The following is a 17,918-nucleotide window of genomic DNA, read 5'->3' on the forward strand; positions in this document are numbered from 1 at the left end:
AAAACGAGATAAATACACTCCGAGCTTTAAGTGATGTTGATGTTAATATTGCGAAGACGGCTTGGAAGAATTCATCGGTAGCTATTATTTGAGAGGAAGTCTTCCTGGTTGTTCTCTTGATAATTAAATGTTTAACTGATCACAACATTCTGCTGTCAAAATGTACCAGAAATCTAGAATCATACAACATGTATCTAAGGTATATATCAAAAGTTCTTCTTCCCCTGAATCCATTGAGGCAGTTGGGTCATATGTATCTCTCATGGTATGGTGCTCTAACCGCAGAAAAGTCCCTCAACGAGTTCCATTACAGATCATTTATAAAAGTAGCTGCAAACATCAAGACTGATCTCTAACTCTGCCGTACCACCAGGTACTAGCTAGGAACTTAATGATGAAGTACCGGGTTGGGGTTTTGGGAAAGGAGGAATGACCAACTCGTGCCGAAACTCTCGGAATCGGATGTTGCTCCTGTCGGAATCTTGATGGTGATTGCTTTTCTGCAAGTGATCTTCCGGTCACTTGTAGAAAATCATCGTTAAACTACTCTCGCAATATTGCATTGCAAGGGCAGTTGCAACAACGAAATCAAAATATCCAGGACGAAAGGAACGACGATGACATTAATACATTACCAATTTCTTAGAACAACTTTTCTACTGCTGGTGACATGACCCTTTCGCCTCAGAATTAAACCAAGATGTGACCTTAAAGATGATATTTTCATTTTCTAATTACTGTCAGTTCTTATTCCATATAAACACTTGCAAAATATGATTAGTAATAATGCAATAAAAACTATAATTACAAAAAGGTGCTGCTTGTCAGCTACATTTACCATATTTCTATTATTAAAATTTTCATTATCATGCTATCGCGTCACATATTCATTTCAAAAAGGATAACGAAATTGAGTACATTACTTCATAGTTTTTGATTGCTTGTCAGCTGCGTGTCACGGTGATTGGGCATAAACTTCGTATTTCTTTGGTATCAGGTTTGAATCTGCAGTTGAAGTGTTTAGTCGGTGGATTTTCAAGACACAGAAAACCGTCAGGATCGTTGTCACATGATTGTTGCACAAGATCCCTTGAGCACCTGCTTGTCACAGCCACTCTGAGACAAAAAGAACGAGAATTTTTTTTTCGACAAGTACTGGTTTTCAAGAACGCATACTTATAAAACCACTAGAAATGTGACATATATGCACAAAAACAATTTCATAATAAATTTAGTTAACTTTCACTTTTATTCGGAACACATTTTTCCTGCCGTTTACGAGACATAATCGAAAGCCGCAAAATTTGACTCCCCCTTCCCGCATTTAACTCATCTCCCCCCTAGGGTCAGTGATATTCAGTATAATTACTCATTAATTACTTCTAACACATTTCTTAATGAGGAAGTGCTGGCTTTCTAAACTTCCTCAGTTCACTTTCGTTAAATAATGCCATGGGTATGAAGCTAATTCATACTGCATGTATCTAGTTCTGCAAATCTTCGTCCAATTTCTTGGTAAGAGTCTGTGTCCATAAATGATGTTACTTTTTTTTCAACATTTTTGACCCCCTCCCCATTTGTCAAAGTACTTTTCATGAACTAATTGTTTCACATATTCGTGTTAAAAAATGCGTCATGTCACACTTCTTACCCTTTCCGTCCACCTTGTCACAATTTCACGACCCCTCTCTCCCTCCTTAAAAATCTTTTGTGTTGGAGGAATCCACAAATACTTCTTTATTGTCCATCAGGATTGCGGACTTCATTGAGGAAAGAGCAAGTGCGCGATCCTTTCGAGTCAGTTTGAAATTTGTGAATGGCAAGCTTTCCATTTTTTGCCGTGAAAGTGCGTTTTTGAAATTCTGTAACTTTTTATTGTCAGAATAAAATATAACAAAATATCATACCAAATGGAAGGAAATTTAAAGCGCTACAACTTTGTAGCTGACAATTTTCACGAATATTGATCTCGGAAGGCGCTAGGATCAAATGTTTGACAAAAAGAGAGAATTTTTCCGAAAATCATCGATTTTTCATAAAATATACCCGGAAAATTATTGAAAATTTGACAAATATGTGTAGAAACAGTTTCATAAGAAGTTTATTTAGCTTGACCTTTTATTTTAAACGCATTTTTCCACCGTTTGTGTCATTTTCTCGAAAAACCCAAAATTTGCTTCCCTTCTCCCTCCCACCTTTAACTTACCCCTAACAATATTTCAAAATTAAAAATAATCGCATATTAAACGCACGCTACACCCCTGTTTTGAGCACTCATTGACTGGATTAAGATTAAAAATAGAAATTTAAAAACCCTGACTCAAAAATGAAACCCTAGATGATGTCGATGAATTCATCTTTCGGATAAAAAATATACTGGTGAATATACGCTATTTGAACTCCAATGGCGCATCGAAAATTTTTAGACAAAACTTGTTGTATCATTGTTATTGGCTGCTTAATTAATGAAGAACGTTGTCTTTTACTTAGCCCATGCAGTCAATTCTTGGTAATTGTTTCATTTTAGGGCCATTCCACCGTCACGTGCGAGACAATCCGGCTTGATAATTTCTCCAGCATTTTGTTGTAGATCTTAACATTTTGTTTAAACAGGAGCAAGCACATTTCTTAATCTACTATATAAATGAAACAGAGAATATATGTGTATGTTCCCTATGGTTCAAAAATACACGTAAAAAAAAAAGTTTCTCCTAGATAACAGAACACCTCTCAATATTTTTAGACTTGTGGATGGTAATATACTGGAAGAATTTTAGCTTCCTATTTCAACTGAACGAGGGTGCTCAACCCCCTCCCCCAAATTTCATACGTATGGGGAGGGGGGTTAAATACATTGAACTGAAAAAACGATACTACATATTATAATATACACTAGTAATATGCATATACATTGCAATAAAATCATTATTTACAAATAAAACAGTTGGGGAAATTAAATGTTTCTAAATTTGAGGCATTTTCTATGCTACGGCTAATGTTAAATCAAGGGGGTCATTGAGCACCCTCTTAAAATTTGAGTGAGAAGCTAAAACTTTTACAGTATAATACTATTAGTAAGTCTAAAAAACATAGGGGGTGTCCTGAACTCTATCTGAAAAAAAGTATTTTTCAACCACCCTAAGATATATCTTTTGAAGACCATGAATTTTGCGGCAGAGTATGGCAATGTGCGATAGTTCAAAAAAAAAGCAGCTGGTTTTGTAAACATTTTTTTTTTCTTCTCTAATATTAAAATCTTATTTTGACCATTTTTGCATTTAAAAGCATATATCTAGGACGAGCGTTTGAAGAGGTTAGAGGTTTTGCGAATTGAAAGGAAGCACGCAGTATATATATATATAAAATTCTTCTTCTTATAAACCTTCAGTTATACAAACTTTTGTCGTATTGAAGTGAAAGTTTTGTAAGTTAAAATATTGCTTTGCTGAAACGGTATTTCATCATATTGTTAAGTTTGAAAAAAAAAATGACGTGTTTTGTGTTATATACGTATGATGATGTGTGGTATATAGATCTCATTATGTTACTCATTTCATAACTTTCGAACATGGAATATTGCTTATCTACTTCTTTACTTTTCATGCAGATTTAGCGTATAAAAATTAACACGCATGTAGGAAATTCAGTGACTCTGACGTAAGTACAACTCAAAGAATGCGTATTGTTTCCTTCGTAATATAATTCAGTTACTTGTCCCTGAGTCCCCGGAATGCGGTCAATGAATTTTAGATTTCTGCTTTAAAATTGTTATAACAGCATTTTAAAGATCGTCATGTGGAAACGTGAAAAGGCATAAATTTTCCTTACACGAAATCAGCAGCAGTAACAATGAGTAAAGAAAAAAAATTGTTCTCACTTTGATAAATTTCGTTTTGCTTAAATTACTTAAGTCTTATATAAAGTGGATTCAAACAATTTAAAGACACAGTTTTCATAGAAACGGAAGATGAATAAGCTACTGATATTTTCTTTCGTGGTCATCTTGGTAAGCATCTCCTCCTTTTCTTTTTTATTTATTTTATTTGTTTATTTATTCATTTATTTTCATAAACAACGAATTTTCTTTGAATAATGGTTAGAATATATATATATATATATATATATATATATATATATATATATATATATATATATATATATATATATATATATATATATATATATATATATAATGATACCTTTCAGATCAAATGCAGAAAATTATGGTTGTAAAGTTTCGAACATTGAAGAAATAGTTTACGTTCAACAGAATTTAATTCTTCAGCTATAAAATAATATAAGGCTTCAAAGTACAGTAAAGTCGACTCAACTCAGTGTGGAGGTTGACTTTTTTTAAACATTGTTCATTACCCGACATTTTTTGAAAACATTCAATTCATTAACTTCTTTTTACATTATTTTTTTAATAGAGCTCAATAACGTACCCGAGCATGGGATATGTTGGTCCGCATTACGAAAACAACTTCGATAACGATTTTAATGACAAACATTATTCAATATTGTAACTAACTTCTATTCTTTTGTGTTTAGCATGAAAAAAAAGTTTAAATATCAATATAGCATATTAAAATATTAAATTCACAAACTTCTACTTTTGCGCTATTTATGCCAGAACCATCTACAGTTTCTTCAGAATCAGCACAACTTGGATTTTCATCAACTTCACTGTTGCTCTTCCTGGAATTTTGCTTTTCTAATTTTTCTAAATGTTTTCGGGTTTTTTTTTTGGGGGGGGGGGGGGTTAAAAGTGAATCAACGTATTTCACGCCCTGGTCTGAAAAAATTTCATATTTTTTTTCTTTGTGACAAAAATTAAAGGAACTACAAATAATTATGAACTAAAAGAACTTACTTTGGAAGAGGAGTTTCATTTATTACTCCATTCTTCATTAGAATCATTTTAAAAAATAAAGTTGCAGACTTGTGAAAATTACTCAGCACTGAAAAAAAAACAGCAATACAATTTTTCTCTGAACCGCAATTTGTTCAGTAATTAATTTACCATGTGATTTTGTGATAGAATTTGTAGGAATATTTGTTGATCATATTATCATAAATTAAATTAAAAACTACTAATTACTATTGAAATTATTGATTACATTATCCAACGTGCCCCGTGGTTCAACGAGCCTTGACCAGTTTATATCTGGAGCGAGGATAGGGTTCAAACTAGTGATGTGCCGGATCGCTAAAAAAGTAGATCCGCGCATACGGATCCGGATTCGGATCATTAGTGTCAAGATCCGCGGATACGGATCTCAAAATTTGTTTACCCAATTCAACTATCCAAGTGTAAAATTTGTTACGGAAGGTGTTCCCGTCAGAATACTGGCAGTTTCTCCAAAAAATGTCAACTGCGGCAAGAATATAATCAAGACTATGATTTACTCTTTAAAGAAATCTCCATTAAAATTGAGTTGAAAGGAATGGATCAGCGCTGCATTAATGCTGACCCATGTCTTTGGAATGTGAAAAATTATTTCTAGCTTACTCGGTAGATGTAGGATACAGGAGCAAGAGTGTAAAGCTGCTACTGGACAGGCTAGAAATAATTTTTTCCCATCTTATTTTCAGCATAAATGCAGCGCTGACCCATTCCACCGAACTTCTCCGATCGACGAAATACAGAGCCGGGAACATCTTTACAAACAGTAAATAGAGAATTTAGTCTCACTTTTTTTTAAAGGATGCCGAGAAAAACAAAAATGAAGAATAACAGAAACCCCAAATCAATAACAAAAACTAATATTAAATTAAAAATTAAAAACACAAAACGTGTCCCGGAGAGCCGACCTCATATTAAGATGAATTTCGCGGGTCAGAACACACATTTATTAACAAATATGAACTGACAGCAGGTAAAAATTTTAAATCATTGAGCTTTTTTTCCGTATCTTCCGACTATGAAATCGCAATTAATCACGCGTATAAAGGCTTAGAATTGCATTTAAAATTTACTTAACAAGATTATAGCTCCTACTGTATATAAGTTGGAAGTTTCAAACAAATATCAAGCGCAGAAAACTTCGTTCTTTCAATTAATAGGGCCAACATTTTTAACGTACGGGTAAATTTTTACTACCATAATTAAGAAAAACGTTAAATCGGTTTTTAATTAATATCTCCGGTAATCAAAGTTGTACAAAAAAAAAAAAAACGAGGCCAAGCTAAGAACACTTTCGATCACTTATTTCCCCTTCCTTTTTGTAACGGGGGTGGGGGGAACAAATTGGATTCTGAAATGATACCTTATAATTGAAATAGGGAATAAAACCTAATTTAAACGGAATTTAAGAGTCTTTTATTCAAATATTTAAAAAAAATTTAGAATATGTAGAAATGATCCGTTTAAGATCCGTCAACAAAGTAACGGATACAGATCTTTATTTTCCCTCGGATATCCGCGGATACGGATACGGATATCCGGAACATCACTAGTTCACAGAGGCGTAGCTAGACCCGACTTTCGGGGGGGGGGGGGTTACTTCTTTTATTTTATATATATATATATATATATATATATATATATATATATATGTAAACTTTTTTAGTTTAAAAAAAAATAATAATAAGATGGAGGTGAATCTTACATACTTTGGAATGGGGTGCCCCAAGTTCGATACTTATGTCAAACAAAACAAAACAAAAGCAAAGAATTTTTTTATTTATTTATTACTCTTTTTAATGTTTCTGAAAATTTAACTTTTTTTTTCCTCCATTTAATTTAAAGTGAAACTTTATAGCAACGGGTCTAGTCAAAACCAGTCTATCCAAATCAAATATCTTGGGGGAAAATCAAATATCTGATGAGCGTGTTCCGTTCATTTTAGTGTGACTGCTTAATTTAGAGGCTAACACACATCTAAAAAAGCTGGCCTCCCTGAAAGCTAATAGATGCATCCATTTCCGCCTGTAAACTGGATGTTTGACTTTCAATCTCATCGGTGGTCAGACTATTTTTACTAACTTGGTTCGCACTAAAAGCATGAAATAAAATTTTAAAAAAAAGACTTCTTGATTATAACCTGCAAAAAATGAAATGGCTTTCATATCATTATATTTATACGTTGCTTTTTGTATGTATTTACATTTATGCTAATTCTAAAGCAGTTAATAATAAAATTGGAATAAAAAGAAGGGAAGAAATATAGGCGGGGTAGAAAGTTATTTGCACAAAGCTGCATACCATCTGTTTCTGATCTCAAGTTTTTATTTTTAATTTTATTAGCTGCTTTAGAATTTACATAAATATCTATTTGAGAGAGCAACAGCAATTTTCGAGTGTTATAAACAGAAGTCTTGTTTCTTTTCTACTTTTTAATGCAAACCAAGCTAACAGAAATAGTACAGAACAGTCTAGATTCATTTCGCTTTTAAACATTTTATTCCTGTAATGCTATGCAGTTTTTCTTTTAAATTAAAATAAAATTTCCTTCAGATGGGTTCGATGGGATTAATGCTGCTTCAGCAGACTGTACTCTTGGCTTCCTTAAGAGGTTTTCCATCTCCAGCTCAGTCACTTTCCTATGCCGGGCTGATGAGTGCTATTAAGTACGAAACTGCAGTCCTCGGCTGGAAGTGACTGAGCTGGCGGGGTGTTTCATGTATTTCTGCTTTAGTCCTGGCTAATGGGCGGTAATTTACTGAAAAACCTTATGTCTCGAATTCCGGCTATGCTATCGTTTTCGGATTCGAAGCCCAATGATCTTTAAAGTAGCAAGCAAAAGCATTTTCCTCAACTCGAAACAGAAAGGGCTGAGGGGGCAAAAAAGGGAGAAATGCGTTCCACGAATAGGTTTTCTAGGAAGATTAACAAAAGGACAGACGTTTCGAGCACTTTCTTGGAACAAGAGTAAAGGAGTGAAATTCACAGGTTGAGTATTATTTGCATTATGGATGAGTATTTCAAGTTAATGGTTAATGATTAAAGGTCATTCAAATTAAAAGCCATTTTGCTCTGTTATCTGGTTAAGTACTGTTCTTTGGTTGCTCTCTTTCTTAAAATTATGATTCCTTATAGAAAATCGAGATGATAGAAGTGAAAAGAATGTTTAAGATTTTTCAAGTAAAGAAAAAAGGAAAATCCTAGAATATTGGCCAGGTTAGATTTGCAGCAATTGCTAACCTCAAGAGGATAAATATAATTAATTTAAAAAAAATCAGGCACCAAAAAAGCAATAAAAGACTTTGTCTTGAAAAAGATATGCTTAAAGTTTCTTTTACTGTAAAAATGATTCCTTAAACTCGCAATGAAACACTTAATACTGTAATAATAGAATAGAGACCTAACAAAACAAATAAAGAGGAATTTTGATCAAAAAACCAGATTTTCTTTATAGTACCGATTCCAAATTTTAACCATCATATTCCAAATTTCTATAAAGTTTCTTAAAGCCCTCGTATCTTAAAACCTATTTATCTCGATTTTTTTCCTTCGTGTCAAATTCGAAAAATACAGATTCAACTGTATGTAATATTCCCACTGAGCCGCTCATTAAATTAAACATGTTGCAGAATCTATGACAAACTAGTATAGTGTGGCCATCACGAAACTTTCTTCTATATTTTTCTTTTTTTTCTGATCCCTCCCCATGCTTGACGAGGAAGCAATATTCCCAACAAAAACAAAATTACACATGCAAAAACTTGACGATCATCCCAATGTCTGAATTATTGCAAAAGCGAAGCAAAGAGCGAAAATTGAAAGTTACTTTAAAAGCCTTGCTTGAATTAATTACAAATATTTTATTTGTGAACAAACATAAGATGGCAACAGTTAAAAACTTTAAATCATATTTCCGATCATTTCCATACAATCAAAATCACGAGAAATACGCAGACGACAATCTATTACGATTTATCTTTCTTATTCGGAACTCCAGCGCTCGAATAAGCTACCTTGCGGTGATTTACAAAACTGCAAATGAAACTAAAACATTGCCATGTTGCGTTCCATGTGTGTCTGTTGACGTAAGCACAGGCAGTTTGTTCTGAGTATTTATTAACGCAATCGATGCGTCTTAGTTTGCTTTCAGCTACAGAAATTAATTCGTCCCTTAGTAGTATTCGCAACTCCAACGAACTATAGGGGGTACTGCAGTCACTGTCTAATGGCCGACTTAAAAACTAAAACAAACGCATGTGGTAACGAAGAAAATGCTAAAAGTGTTGTGATTTTTGTTCGTATGTATGATTTTTTCGCTTCATTCATTTGAAAAGATTTTTCAAAGTCTTTTGGTTATTCTGACCCATATAGAAAGAGATTAGAAACCAAAAAGTATTACGAAAGTAAACAATTAATGCAGAACACACAGTAAGTTGTTCTGAAGCAGCCATTTTCACGATGTTGAATTCGGATTTCATAAATTTTTGGTTCGCTTCGAACGGCATTTTCATTTTGTACCGTTTTTTTCTATACATTAGTTCATATTAAGTTCAGTTTCGTGACATTTCCGGCATTTGTTGACATTTTTGTCACATACTGCACATACGTGGCAGACTGTCAAGAGTAACGTTTAACACTAGATAATTTATTTTTATGACTATATGATTGGATATCCAAAGAAATCATGCATTTAATTCATTCGTCATGGAAATGATTTACCTGATATGCGAAATCTTGTCAAGATACATTATTCTTTCACACAATTTTAAAACCATAACCCGATAAACAGATTTTTGGCGAACTTTTATTTTTTATTGTTCAAATTCTTAACGTTCTTTCTGGATTTTTCAATCTGTTCTGCGATAAATATTTTCAAAAAAATTTATTTTCATACTGTCTATTTCAGTAGGATACTGTAGTAACAAAGGTTATTTAAATCATTTATGTGGAATTAGGTTAAGGAAAAGTGTCCAGTCAATGTTGTTAAGTTCGTTTTTTTTTTCCTCGAATTGAAAAACTGATATTTATTCATATTCACTCAGAACAAAATAAATAAAATGTGTACTCACAGTTTATATATGGCGGTAGATTTCTTTTCAGTTGATTGACCATTATTTCTTTTATTTATCGAATTCTGTAATCTTACTATCATTTTATTCCACTCATGATAAAAATTAAAAATGGTTTAACTAAAAACGCGAAATCTCGCCAAGGCTACTTTGCTCGCACAATACTAACACTATAACCCTAAACAAATTTGGCGAAACCTTTCAGCTGCGAATAAAAGGAATAAAGTAAATTCTTTCTCGGTTAAACATTTTTCATTTTGTTCTACGATAATAAATTCAAGAAAATATTTTGCATACTGTCCATTCCAACCAAATGCTGCTGTAAAATATGATTAGTTAAATTAATTTAAGATTAAAAAAAACTCATATTCTTACAAATTCATACAAAACAATAAAAAATTTTACCTGGTATAACGTTATCCAATTTTGTTAATCCGCAGTTTTCTTGTTAATGCTTCCACCGTTTAATACTTTTTTGAAAGAAATAAGGAAAACTAACATTATTTTGAGAAGCTCGAGAATACTACTAAGGGACGAATTAATTTCTGTAGCTGAAAGCAAACTAAGACACATCGATTGCGTTAATAAATACTCAGAACAAACTGCCTGTGTTTACGTCAACAGACACCGTGGAGCGCAACGTGGCAATGTTTCAGTTGCATTCGCAGTTTTATAAATCACCGCAAGGTAGCGTATTCGAGCGCTGGAGTTCCGAATTCTCGAGCTCCTCAAAATCATGTTAGTTTTCATTATTTCCTTAATAATTGGTGAAAGCGAAAATTCTGGATTAACAAACTTGGATAACGTTATACAAGGTAAAAAAATTTATTGTTTTGTATGAATTTGTAAGAATATGGGAGTTTTTTTAATCTTAAATTAATTAAACTTACCATATTTTACAGCAGCATTTAGTTGGAATGGACAGTATGCAAAATATTTTCTTGAATATATTATCGTAGAACAAAATGAATAACCGAGAAAGAATTTACTTTATTCCTTTTATTCTCAGCTGAAAGGTTTCGCCAAATTTGTTTAGGGTTATAGTTTTAGTATAGTGCGAGCAAAATAGCCTTGGCGAGATTTCGCGTTACCTCCGCAATTTTTTAAAAAAATTATATAATACTCATCAAATATACCTGCAAGAGCCTTAAGATGGACAAATGTCAAGATAATTTTGTATAACACCAGCTCAAAAGTAACTTTGTAACCCATTAAAATTTTAATCAAATGTACACACACTATTTTGACTCTGACTATTGAACTATTTAATACTATGGCATAGGTGCACTTAAGTAATAGGGGTCAAAGATTACCCCCCCCCCGTTCTCGCTTTGAAACTTACAGGTATTTTTTGATGAACTCACAATCACCCCTGACATTGTACAAGAAGCTCTTTAACACACTGTGGACAGGTGAAATATGAATGGATGTTCCTGGTGTAACACATTGCAGTATACCAACAGCCCGGATATGCCATCCAGAGAAGGCAGTTTCGTCCTTGTTATGGACTCATCAATCTGGAATACAAATGTGGAGGAAAATGTCGTGTCACTGAAGCTGAGATTGTCTGTCGAAGGGGCATGTAGTTCTGCTTTAGTCCTGGCTTAAGGCTTAACTTACTGCTTTAGCATGTTAAACTGTTCGAAGACTTTTAAATCAACGGGCTATGAGTCTTTAAAGCCGATAAGAAATTCACGAAAGAAATGTAAGAGGGGGCGTGAAAATTACCAGTGTACATTATACAGCGTCACCTAGTAATGCTCGTAAACTGTCACTTGTAAAAACGAGAAAATCTCGAGAATTCTAGCCACCTGTCCACAATGCGTTAATTACAGACAAAAGTTCAACTTTTGTTCCCTTGAGTTTTACTTAACTGCCATCCTCCATAAAATTGAACGTATTCATCGGTCTTTAATATGCAAGTCTACATACTTTCAAACATGTAGTTCAATTCATGCTTTCAAACACTTTTTTTTAGTTATGCATCAGCAAAGCGTGCTGCTCATACGATTCCTTTAATTTCTCGCAATGATTTTTCAATATACAGTACTTAAAAGTTTGAGCAAGAGCATAGAGCACGTACTTATACATTCTTCTGATCCCTTTCATCGTTACTGCAGGTGATCCTGGCTGTTGAATCTCAAGAGGATTGCGGAAGATTTCAGTGTGAGGCAGATGAATGCTGCATCAGAGGCAGAAGATGTAGACCACTACTAAGAGAAGGTAAGGCATCAACTCTTACTCACCAAGTTAATCAAGGACGCTCGTAATGGGGTGGTTTCCGTTTCCCTCAGTCAAAAGTACTACTTTTAATCATTGAAATGGATAGAATGAGCAAAAAAAAAATAACATGGACCCAGAAAATACTTTCATTTTTCCAACAGTTTTTTTTAATTAATATTTTAAAATATCCGATTTTTCAAACATGGCGTGGTCTTGATGACGTCACAAATGATGCACTTGGCGCATCTTTCCACCACGATTCTACGTTATGGTAATCAAGAAGCGAATTAAAATTGCGTTCTACGCTTGCTATCAACCATATCGTTGCCAATACACGTGAGTAATGATGAGAATTAAATATTTTGTTCTGTGAATGGCAACAGTGAATGGCATTTCATCATTTGTGATCTGACGACGTCATCGGACAGAAGTCGGAAACAATAAAAGCACTCCGATTTAAGTATTTTTTTCAGAATATTAAACTTTAACAAATTATTTAAAAAAATGGTCAGATCCTATGTTTTTAAGCATGCTCTTTCAGAAAAAGTAGTTTTAAAATTTTGGAAACGACCCCATTCTGAATCAATCTAATAAGAGATTAACTTAATACTAATTTTTAAAGGAACTGCCATGTTTTACTGCAATCAAAAAATGCCTATTTCGTTCAACATACTGTTACAAATTCTGTAAATAGTAATTATTGTAGTAACGTAACCTGTAAATAGTTTCCCGTAATGAATATACAGCCCCTATACATTCGGCTGAAGTATACGATCCCCCTATTTCTTTTTTGTTCATTGATAAAATTTTATAACGGTCTACGCATTTCGAGAAACATTTCGAATGTTGTGGAATCTTTTCGATGTTTATAAAAGCGTCCCGCGTGATAAAAAGTTTAGTTTCGATTGAGAATTCGAACTGAGAGTGTATTAGCTCTGTTTATTGCGAGCCATTTTCGCTGTGTTGTTTTCGTATTTGAAAGTAAATACGTGTGTAACCGTTGAGTTTACGGTGTTGAGCGATATTTGCTTAATTGCTGATTATTAATTTAGCAGTTGTTAACGATTTCTTCTGTACATAGTGTAAATAAGTCTTACGGAACGGAAAACTTGCACATTGATACCTAATAACATGAAAAAAAAAATTTAAAAAATTATAAATAATTTTTGAAATCGCGCAAGAGCCCTCAAGTTGAAAAAACATAGAGAAAATTTTTAAAGACGTATATGTTTTTATAAAATAATTTATTTCATTTCTAATAGTATAAAAATACACTTTGTAGTTACCGAAATGTGTAGAAAAAACTTGGAGGCACATTATCGATCATTTGAATTCAAGCAGAAGGACTTAAAATACCAGTTTTAAAATACCAGTTTTAAAGTAAAAGTTATATCATTTCAAAAATTCTTAAGCTGGCATAAAACTATAAAATATACTATTAAACATCCTTTTTAATGTTTTACACACATTTCTCTTACGCTGGAAAGACTCAGGATTCACCCCACGAAAGACCGGCATTTCAATTTTCAATCTTTTCTTGCAACGAATATTCGTAAACCGTAAAAAATGTTTGGAATGACAAATTGGCTCAGTAAAGGAATGAAAGAGTAAATAATTGTTATTAATATCCAAACGGTGTGTATGTGTATGCTTTTCATTTATTTGTTTTTTAAAAAGTTTTTTAAACGTAGTTTGTAGTTGCTGCCTTTTGAAAGAAGTAGTTGTAGTTAACTACATTTGTAATAGAGTAGTTGTAAGTGTACTTCGCTACAAAAAAAAATAGTTTTTCCACCCCCACTGATTTGCTCTCATAATCTAATACATAAACACAGCCTCCTAATGAGCAGTTTTTTGATGTTTTGATTCAAAAGAGTATTTTCTGCTACATGTTTGCAAAAAATTAAGTAGCAATTCTCTTGTCATGCCTCATTGTTTCGTGATTCGTAACGAGTATTTCTTTATTTTAGGACAAATATGTGGTATCGGTAGCCAAGAATCCACATTACGCTGCAAATGTGCTGCAGGATTAGAATGCGTAAGTGTTCTTTTCTTTAAAAAAAAAAAAAAAGAAAAAAATTACAGCAATATATATTTTCTACGTTAGTCGCCTGTGATCGCCTGCATTGTTACTGCAGTTCGTTCATATTATTTTTTAATGAATAATTTTAGATTCCTTTTAGAGAGGCGAATTAAACTTTTATTTATTGAATAGCTATGGTAAATTCTTTAGCACTGGCTTAGAGGCGTTAACTTACTGCTTAACTGTTTGCTTAGTTTTAATTCAATTTTTATAAAGTTATTCGTCCTTTAATAATATTTTTCTTGTTAAAATAGCAAATGACATTGTTAGTTAATATTTTACAAAATTAAACTGGTTATTAATACTAATAAGATATGTATAGAACTTATAATATTTTTTAAGGTGAACATATATTTTTTATAGTATTTTTTTTTTCTAACCTCGATTTTTCCGGCATGCCGGAAAGAACCAGGCAAGTGTTATTGAAAACCTGGTGATCCTCGAATTTTGCGGCATGCCGGATAATCAAAATTATGTAAAAGAGCTTTAAACATTTAAAGTGTTTAACAGAATGGTAATATTTTGATTTTTCAGACTGGAAGAGTAATCAGAAGATGCGCTAAGCCGGAAGCGACAACACCGGGCACGAATTCAACATCCTCTGGATAATCTAACGCATACAAAACTAGGGACATGCAATGGCAGCATACGTTAGTGTCCAAAACTAGGTTAAAACATTCAGAAAAGCATCTAAGGAAATTTTGAAATTCAGCTACTTTTAATTTTGAACGGATTGCAATGGAAAAAGTCAAGTGATTCGTCGATAAAGTTAGTTCAAATAATAAAGCCTTTGATGCAATATAGAGAAACAGCACTCAAAATTTTGTATACATGAATAAATAAATAAATATGTTGCTTTGAATTTCCAATGGCATTTAATGTTCATGAAAACATATTGATTATTTCAATTAGAACATTTTTTTTTTTTTAGAATTGCTTTGTGCAAAATTCTGTTTTAAACAGAATTAAATTCTGAAAGTGCCATGTTGGATTTATTTTTAAGAGTTCATAAATATATTTGGCAGAAAATTATTCAAGAATCTTAGAATCTTAACACTTTTCTTTTAGATTATTATTCTATTAGGTTCATTACGCAGATTGTTGCAACGTATTGGGGGAAAAAATTGAGTCTTTCTCCAAAAATATTTACGTACCGGTATTTAATTAAAAACCTTCGTACAAATTTCCAAAATATAAACTATTGCACAGTCCAAACCTATTGTAAAGCATTTCCCATTTAGCATTTTTATTTTCAGCACTATTTCTGTGATATAGACATTTCGATTTCTTCAAATAGTGTTTTTTTTTTTTTTTTGTTAATAAGCTTTGTCTTTTTAAACTTTAGATATCTACTTTTATTTCTTTTTAATTTAAATTGTTGCAACTGTCACTAATTATCTACCAGCTTTCCTTAGGAAAAAAGTTTAAAAACTGAAACCCGACTATGGCAAAAAACATTAAAAGGTAAGAAACAAGGTAGATGCTGTTTGATATCATCGTCTTATTGAGGAAAACTTATAAAAGTCATTTGATATGTTAGATATTCTTATTAATTTATTTCTATTTAAATCATCTGTCACTTTCACATTAATAGCATGGCAATTCAATCCAAATGCCGTTGTCGTGCGTTGTCAACTACAGATTTTTCTTTTTAAATCTACGCATAACTACGGAATTTGAACTGAACTATAATGTTATTGATGTAAAAGTTACAGAGGATGTCAATAGAACTAAATAAATAGGAATATCTAACATATCAAATGGTTTGTTTTACTCAATAAGACAATGATATCAAACAGCACTTACCTCGTTTTTTACCTTTTAGTGTTTTAGGCAGGGTTGTCAATTTTACTACCGTCAGTAAAAAATTTTAATGGCATTGTTAAGAATGTGGTCCAGGTTTTCGAAGGCCAGTTGTCTAAGATGTTCTAGGATGTAGTGTTTCTTTTTAACAAAAGAACTTAAGTTAAAGTAAAAGTAAACCCTGGGGAGACCATCTGCAGGATTTAAGCGAGTTGGGTTCAACTTTACAATTAGGTATCCGTAGAGAGGCGGCCAGACTGAAAGGGCTGTTTCTCTTTAATCTTTGATGATTACTCCAGCTGTTAAGATACTTGGAGGTCTTGTTCTCGGAGCCATAACTAAAGAGTAGGTTACAATAAGTTCTAAAACCGACTGGTTAAAACACATATTAATGAAAAACGTTCATGCACGCTTTTCGGTGTCACAAGGAACCACTTTCTCAATGCTGGAAAGTTCTTGAGTTTCCCGACGGTAAGCAGCAGTAAGTAATTGTGAATCACAATAAGGCCGAAAAGTTCCCTGTAGCTCCAAACAACTGCATCAAACCCTATGTAGCTAGTGCAACCGTTGCCATGGTACCGGGGCCCGTAAGGTCAAGGAAGCCTGTGCTTCTCAAAAACCGAGCTGACGAGCCATCACATGACTCCATTTTAGGCCAATTTAATGATAATAGTTCCTTAGAGTAAGGAAAGAAACACTTTAAATACTTGTACCCCAAGTTTAATGCGAACTCAAACATAAAAAACATTTTATGCAGATTCATTTTATCAATGTTGGACATTTTAATTTGATTCAATGGTTAACTGTCTAAATATCACCAATAGTGGCCAAAATAAAACGAAATTAAAACCAAAAACCAAAAGTTCGAAAAAAAACTTGGCAAAAAAACTTGGCGATATATCGCCAAATGTTTGCCAAATTATAACATCACTTCAGTTTGCAATGAAACTAGCAATGATTTCCCTACAAAAAGATGTAAAAGACCCCCTTTGGAACATCCGAATGGAACCAAAAAGGGAGGTGCACAACTGGAACCCACTAAGGGTCTACGTACCAAAATTCAACTTTCTAGGACATACCGTTTTTGAGTTATGCGAGAAACATACGCACATACGTACTTACATACTACAGGTGGGCACTGTCGCTCTTTTGAATGATCCGATCATCAGAGGTTCGTTCATTCTTTGATCCGTTCATTTAACTCGTTCATTTGAACGACTTCGTTCATTTAAAAAAGTTGTTGCAGGAGATCTCTCTGCATGACATACTCACATACATTCGAAATGTTTCATTAGATCAGTACTAGTCTTTGAAGGAAAAATTACTAAAATCATCTAAAAATAAGAAAATAGGCCTATGAAAAATGAATCAATAGATGTATAAAGCAATTATAATTCATTTCCTAAGACATTTCTCAGTTGCCGAATGCTAAGATAGGTTTTTCATTCCAAAAATCGCAGGTTCCATTTCCGCATTTCACAAAATTAAGTTATTAAAAATTTTGATTAACTGTTTGTGATGTCAGAAAATTTTCAAAATTGAACTTACGTGAAATTACGTGAAAAATAAAAGTATATCTCTAAGTGTAGTATGGTCACAGGTGAAAATAAAACAAAAAATAATTTTGAATGCGTACTTTCGGTTACATTTTAAAAAATGTAAATCACGAAATAAATAAAAAAGAACTGCAAAAAAAAGAAAGAAAGGAAAGAAAAGAAACAGTCTGTAACATAAAACACGAGTATGAAGAAATGTTTTTTAAACGTTTTTGTTTATGTACGTTAAATATACATAAACTTTAAAAAAAATATTGTTTCATAAAACGTCTGCTTTTTAA

General features: G+C 32.8%; 1 protein-coding gene across 1 annotated transcript; it reads left to right on the forward strand.

Annotated features, from left to right (window-relative positions):
- Positions 1 to 3,868: 3,868 nt before the first annotated feature.
- LOC129234657 (U33-theraphotoxin-Cg1c-like) lies at positions 3,869 to 15,140 on the forward strand. Its single transcript, XM_054868697.1, has 4 exons — positions 3,869 to 4,006; positions 12,096 to 12,198; positions 14,166 to 14,233; positions 14,813 to 15,140. Exons 1-4 carry the CDS (start codon positions 3,968 to 3,970, stop codon positions 14,885 to 14,887), a joined length of 285 nt encoding a protein of 94 aa, XP_054724672.1. The 5' UTR covers positions 3,869 to 3,967; the 3' UTR covers positions 14,888 to 15,140.
- The last annotated feature ends 2,778 nt before the right edge of the window (positions 15,141 to 17,918 follow it).

Source organism: Uloborus diversus, chromosome 1 (genome assembly GCF_026930045.1).
Source record: "Uloborus diversus isolate 005 chromosome 1, Udiv.v.3.1, whole genome shotgun sequence".
NCBI classification, from domain to species: domain Eukaryota; kingdom Metazoa; phylum Arthropoda; class Arachnida; order Araneae; family Uloboridae; genus Uloborus; species Uloborus diversus.

Coding starts and splice junctions, on each gene's coding strand:
- LOC129234657 (XM_054868697.1), top strand. CDS start 3,968: ATGAATAAGCTACTGATATTTTCTTTCGTGGTCATCTTG. Junction 4,007..12,095: donor TTTCTTTCGTGGTCATCTTG/GTAAGCATCTCC, acceptor TCGTTACTGCAG/GTGATCCTGGCTGTTGAATC. Junction 12,199..14,165: donor TAGACCACTACTAAGAGAAG/GTAAGGCATCAA, acceptor TCTTTATTTTAG/GACAAATATGTGGTATCGGT.